The sequence below is a fragment of the Sinocyclocheilus rhinocerous genome, unplaced genomic scaffold (assembly GCF_001515625.1).
Source record: "Sinocyclocheilus rhinocerous isolate Xijiao unplaced genomic scaffold, SAMN03320098_v1.1 scaffold1292, whole genome shotgun sequence".
Lineage (NCBI taxonomy): Eukaryota > Metazoa > Chordata > Actinopteri > Cypriniformes > Cyprinidae > Sinocyclocheilus > Sinocyclocheilus rhinocerous.
In genome coordinates, this window is record NW_015656599.1 from 1,508,919 (window position 1) to 1,515,830 (window position 6,912).

The following is a 6,912-nucleotide window of genomic DNA, read 5'->3' on the forward strand; positions in this document are numbered from 1 at the left end:
TAGTTAAAGTTAACCTTTTCGAGATGTTTCCGTGTTGTTGCTGCTCAGCAATAGCATGGATGCGGTGTTGTCTGGGGGTTTGGCAAAAGGAGAGTGGGACTGTGGGCGGTGCTCGGGGTGGTGACTGAAGGCGGTGACTGTGTAGTTCTGATGTCACCTTTTTATGGAAGTCACAACGGTTCGTGAAAAATCACAGCTACTTTATGCAGGCTGTGTACATTTTACTGTGGACTGACTGTTTTGAAACTTATATGGTAGTTACATAGCACCTACACCTCAGTTATCATGAAAAAAGGCAGGAAATTTCAGTTTTGACAATATGGGACCTTTAAGATCTTCAGACTGATGTAAAACATAGAGGAGTAGCCACTTTTATAATTTACTACTTTTATAATTTACTACAATTATAAATGATATTATCAGCATAAGTTTCTCTCACCACAATGGTCCCGTTGGCCTGTGCCTCGACTGTGTCGTAATGGAGTCTGCAGAAGTCCAGTTCTATGATGGAAGGCACTTCTACTTTGGTCTTTGATCTTTCACCTCCTGTGTTTGTCTTTGGGTTCCCCGTCTGAAGTATGAAAATAGACACAAAAAAAAAAAAAAAATTTATTCATATATATATATATATATATAAACATTTGGCCAGAAATATCCTTCAAGTTAAAAAAACAAAAAACACAGACCATGAGTTAGCGAAGTAGAGGTGCACAATGTATTGGTTTGGGAAAATGTTATTATTATTAGACTGATTTTTGGGACAAAACCTCAATATTTCCTGTTTATTTATTTATTTATAATTAACACATTTAATTAAAAGTAAAAATATTAATTCATATTATTTTTATTTAAATTTAATTTTTCTTTCTTTTTTTTAATCATGGTTAATCTTGTAAATTTGACATTCTTCACATATTAAAGTCACTTCTTGTTTAAGAAAACTAAAAATGTACCACATCATTGAAAACACAACTTTACATCAATGCACAGCAAATTAAAAAATGCAGTAATTCAATAATAAAACAACTTCACCCACACTGTATAAACATAATTTTCGCTCACCAAAACTGCGTTTATTTGATTAAAAAAAAACATTAAAAACAGTAATATTGTGAAATATTTTTAACATTTTAAATATCTGTTTTATATTTGAATATATTTAAAATGTAATTTATTTCTGTGATGGTAAAGCTGAATTTTCAGCATCATTACTCCAGTCTTCAGTGTCACATGATCCCTTCAGAAATCATTCTGATATGCTGATTTGCTGCTCAAGAAATATTTCGTATTATCAATGTTGAAATCAGACTAATATTTTTGTGTAATTCATGACACATTTTTTCAGCATTCTTTGATGAATATAAAGTTCAAAAGAACATTTATTTTTTTTATAACATTATACATGTCTTTACTGTCACTTTTGATCAATTTCATGCATTCTTTTTGAATAAAAATATTAATAAAAAAAAAAAAGTACCGACTCCAAACAGAAGTGTACCTGTTAATTTTACATTGTCAAAATACACTTCCTTTATTTAAAACTGATAATATTATGTATTCATATTTAAAATTGAATGTTTGATTGTCCTTTTCCTTGGACATAATGAAAACCAATAAAATCCGCTTTTCTTGAAATTACAAAACAGAAAAACACAGCAGCCCTTCCCTCTTTTCAGAAACATGTTTCTCATTTGGTTTGCATGCCAGGCTAAAGGTGAACACACCAACTGATATTGACAAACACCTGAGCCGCACTGCTCTAATTAACCTCCAACATCCCAACCGAAAGCTTCTCGCAAACACGTCTCTAGTTCTGAATTAAGCACAAATCCATAATGCTTCATTCCAAAGCTAGAAGCCTCTCATACTGGGGTGCCATATTGAATTTGTTCTACTGTCACGAAAAACAATGCAAACTGAACAAGCAATACTAATGATTCTGACAAAGGAAATTCGTTGAAAGGGTTTGATGAATACTTGTAAAAATGGGCGAACTTAAAACTGCACAGCCATACTGAACAAATCTAGACTTCAAAAGACAGATGTGCATGAAGACAAGTTGAAATGAGTTGTTTAGCATGGTTCTTTGGCAAAGTTTCAAAGCTTTTTCAAGCTAACAGTTTCGAGACTGATTCTTGAGGACACAAAAGCTTTATTCAGATGGCGTGGGTTAGGTTTTAATAATGATAGGGATATGTGAAGATCAATCAAAGATGTAACAACTTTTCTATTCACTGAGAAAGTATTTATACACTTCCATTCAAAAATTTGGGGTCAATATGTATTTGAATTATTTTATTCAGCAAGGATACATTAAATTAATAAACAGTGACATTAAAGACATTCATAAAGTTACAAAAGATTTCTGTTTCAAATAAATGCTGTTCTTTTGAACTTTCTATTCATCGGAGAATCCTGAAAATAAATGCATCAAGGTTTCCACGAATATATTAATCAGCACAACTGTTTTCAACTTTGATAATAATAATGATAATAAATGTTTCTTGAGCAGCAAATCAGAATATAAGAATGATTTTTGAAGGATCATGTGACTCTGGAGACTGGAGAAATGATGCTGAAAATTCAGCTTTACTATCACAGAAATAAATTACATTTGAATATACATTCAAATAGAAAACAGTTATTTTAAATTGTAATAATATTTCACAATATTAGTATTTTTTTACTGTATTTATGATCAAATAAATGCAGCCTTGGTGAGTCTTTGTTTTTGTTTTTTAAAGAATTTCTGATTTGTATACAGCCCTTGTTTATATCATACAGTGTAAAAAGCATTTTTTTTTTTTTATATGCAATTTTAATGCGTTAAAGCGTTAAAATGTAACTCATCTGCATTTGTTAGAGCCATGCTTTTATTACAAAAAAAAAGACACAAAAAACACACAATACTTACTTTATCATATCTACGGCTGCCAAATGATTAAATATTTTAATAATCATGGCTTATTTTATCATTTTTTCATTCTCAATGTTAATGTATTCAGTTTTTGAATATACATTCAAATAGAAAACAGTTATTTTAAATTGTAATAATATTTCACAATATTAGTATTTTTTTACTGTATTTATGATCAAATAAATGCAGCCTTGGTGAGTCTTTGTTTTTGTTTTTTAAAGAATTTCTGATTTGTATACAGCCCTTGTTTATATCATACAGTGTAAAAAGCATTTTTTTTTTTTTATATGCAATTTTAATGCGTTAAAGCGTTAAAATGTAACTCATCTGCATTTGTTAGAGCCATGCTTTTATTACAAAAAAAAAGACACAAAAAACACACAATACTTACTTTATCATATCTACGGCTGCCAAATGATTAAATATTTTAATAATCATGGCTTATTTTATCATTTTTTCATTCTCAATGTTAATGTATTCAGTTTACCCACACTTTATGCCTTTTTTTTTTGCCACTTTCCTGTGAATTTGTGTTTTGCCAGTGTTTGACTAGTAGATGATATTTTAATTGTTAAGCTTCAATAATAAATGTCACCTTTAATGACTTTTGTTTAGCATCCTGTCTGGTTTGATTTATATAATTTATTCGTAAAATAAATAGGTGAGTGAGTGAGTGTATAACCACAAACAGCATTAAACTTTTATCATTTGTAATTTGCCTTGGATAAAAGCATGTGCTAAATGAATAAATGTAAATGTTTATGACATGTAGTCAGTAGGGGCATATATTTGAAATCTACACCCTTTATCCGTTACCTGAGCGTCCCTGATCCCCTCAGAGATCCGCTGCTCTTGCAAACATCCAGACACGTCATTCATCTCTTCGGCTCCTTCATCATCGCTGGACAGCACGACTGAAGGAGAGAGAGACAGATATGTGTTGACCAATCAGAACCACCCATTAAAACGCCTTTGTACAAAAGGTCAGATGTTCTTCCATGGAAGCACACAGGATGTTCTTTGGAACAAAAATCATCAGGTGGTGCATGATAATATAATTTGAGATGAACATTTGTATATTAAATTAGGAACAAATTAAGAATAGAAGCATTTTCAGCAGTGGTCTCAGACGTCTGGACCACACCGCACGTGTCTAAACATTCTGGAGGAAAAACAAACTTCAGGCCTCCTAGATAAACTTCTGATGCTACATTTTCCAATGAGGTAAACGCGAGTCTTGACAGATGTTTGCTTCAGTAAACAGTTTGTATGTGTGTTTGAAAAGTTCACATGATTAACATCATCGCGGGTCAAATGGTCGTTTCGACATTGTGTTCTTACAGTGCAATATTATGTTTCGAATAAAGCCATTATCCAATTTTTCTTGCATTTGGCGATTGACGAGTGTTAATTTTGGTCCATGTATTTATCTCTTTCCCTTCTTCTCTGCAGCAGAAGCTTCTATTTGGCTGGGTCCCATAATGGGCTTTGAGAGAGAAACAGGGACATGGGTAATCCTCTCTATTTTTTCATCCTTCACCTCCTTCCCTTCCTCTTCCTGTCCACCAATCCATCAGAAAACAATAACAAATTCAATGCTGTCCATCTGTTTTTGCTACATTAAACATGGTTTGAATTGGACAGGTTTGCAAACTAAGCGGACGTTTGTTAGCTATTCGAATCGTTCTGTTCAAATCTTCCTTGTCAGATCATCACTACAGGGGAAAATTACAATGAATGGGAACTGAAGCTTTTAGGGATGGAAAAAGAACGAAAAACACCATAAAATTAGTCTTCCGAAGCCATACTATAGTTGTTGTTTTTTTTTTTATCAGAAAATAAAAAGAGCGAAATTCGAATGAATCATTCTTTTGAGCCAGATCTTTTCAATTAATCAATTGATCTGGTTCACAAAACTGGCCTAAATGAACTCCCTGACCTAATGATCCAGACTGGAACAGAAGATTATCAGTGAAGAACAACGTTTCGGCCTGTTTCTCACACTATCGTATGACTTCAGAAGATAACGTCAATGTGTGTACATCTCTGGGAGTACTATTCCTTTAACAGTAACCATAATGGAAGATAAGCTGTTTAGAAGTCCCGGCTGATAATGAGGAGGAGGATGGTACATCTGTGTTCCTTTCTAGCAGGCAGAGGTGTAATGGGCTTTACCCAGACCTTGAGGTCAGGATTGCAGTAATCTAGATTGTGAGAGTGAATGCTGCTATCCTGCACACCACACACTTAGACATTAATCTTTATAAGGACATCCTTCATCCAATGACAGCTCAGAGCTACAGCTACGCCGCCTCCATAACAATGGGACGACATGTAGTCACGGAAAAGGCTACTATTTTTCAGATGAGTAAATTCGGTTTCACTCTCTGTACGTCCACACTCAGTTTGCATTTCTTATTCCAGATTCCACTTCATCCACTGGTGAAAGTTTACTACTTTATTTAGGGGTGTACAATATATCGGTACCATAACAGTTACTGGAAAAAAGCTTCTTTTTTTTTTACCTGTTGGGATAATTCGGTTTCACTCTCTTTTTACGTTCGCACTCATTTTGCAATTTTAACCCACATTCCACTTTGTCCATTGTTGGAAGTTTACGGTTTAATTTAGGGATGCACAATGTCTCTTCTTTTTTACATGTTGGGTTAATTTGGTTTGGAAAAAGGCTTCTTTTTTTTTTTTTACATGTTGGGTTAATTCGGTTTCACTCTCTTTTTATGTTCACATTCAATCTGCATTTCTCAATCGAGTTTCCACTTTGTCCATTACTGAGAGTTTATGATTTCATTTAGGGATGCACTATGTATCTGTACCATATTGGTTATCAGAAAAAAGTCTTTTTTTTTTAAACCTGTTGGGTTAATTCAGTTTCACTCTCTATTATTGTTTACGCTCAATCCACATTTCTTAATCCAGATTTTTGTTTTTTATTAAGCGGTATATAACGTTCTCGTAAATTTATTTGTGAATGCTCATTTCCTCTATTTAAACATATAGATTAACTCTGCCTTCATCTAACAGTGACTTACGGTGCTTTCACACTAGCACTTTTGGTGCGCACCCGGGTTCGATTGACGTCAGATTTCGGTAAGTTTGGATGATGTGAACACGGTCTTCCGAACTCGCGTGCGCACCCGCGAACCGTACCCGAGTCCGCTTAAAAGGAGTGGTCTGGGGTATGGTTCAAGTGATCTCCGGTACAGTTCGCTGCTGATGTGAATGCAATCGTACCAAATCACGGAATTAAACCGCTATTAATGATGTATTATTTGATAAAAATGTGTGTTTGTGCATGTTTCACTCATTTTCCTGATGAGCGTGACTGATGCGTTGCAAGCAGACCTGTACATCTCATTTATGTTCGCCTTCAGAGTTCTTTAGAGCATTTGCAGTACATTTGTAAGACAGACGTAAGTGCCGTTATGTACTGAAGCTAATTTGGAAACAAAACCAACGGTTCGAAAACATAAATATAAAATTGAAGAGAGCAATCCTACGCATTTTGCCGCCTTCTCCTGTGCCATCGTTACTAAGCAACGGGGTAAACAGCTGCTGGCTTGATGACGCAAACAAACCGCGGTTCGGACCCAAATAATATAATGTGAACACAGTCCAGCGGGGAAAGGGGGAGGGGGGAGCAATCGAACTCGGGTTCAGACCAAGCAATCGAACCAAGTGTGAAAGCACCCTTAAAGTTAACCTTTAGAAACACTAATAATTTAATAACACTATTAAATGTAATCTTTAGCAAATCTCAAAATGAATATCCATTTTTCACAATGTACATTATAATGCTATGATGCCTAAATTCACTTCAGTTTTTACATTTTTATTTTTCACTTTTAAGCAAAACACTGTACAATTTTAATATTGGCCAAACCACAAAAACAATTATAAGCTTATTATATTAGCCAGGATTGCAATATTGGTTCATATATATATATATATATATATATATATATATATATGGTTCC

General features: G+C 33.9%; 1 protein-coding gene across 3 annotated transcripts in view; it reads right to left on the minus strand.

Annotated features, from left to right (window-relative positions):
- Positions 1 to 6,912, minus strand: part of LOC107720382 (sentrin-specific protease 7-like) — a 38,279-nt gene that overhangs the window by 22,566 nt on the left and 8,801 nt on the right. For all 3 annotated transcript variants that reach the window (XM_016528074.1, XM_016528073.1, XM_016528071.1), the window contains exons 8-9: positions 3,734 to 3,831; positions 440 to 571 (exon numbers count right to left, since the gene is read on the minus strand). In XM_016528074.1, the coding sequence (XP_016383560.1) occupies positions 440 to 571; positions 3,734 to 3,831 (230 nt within the window). The remainder of the gene's footprint in view (positions 1 to 439; positions 572 to 3,733; positions 3,832 to 6,912) is intronic.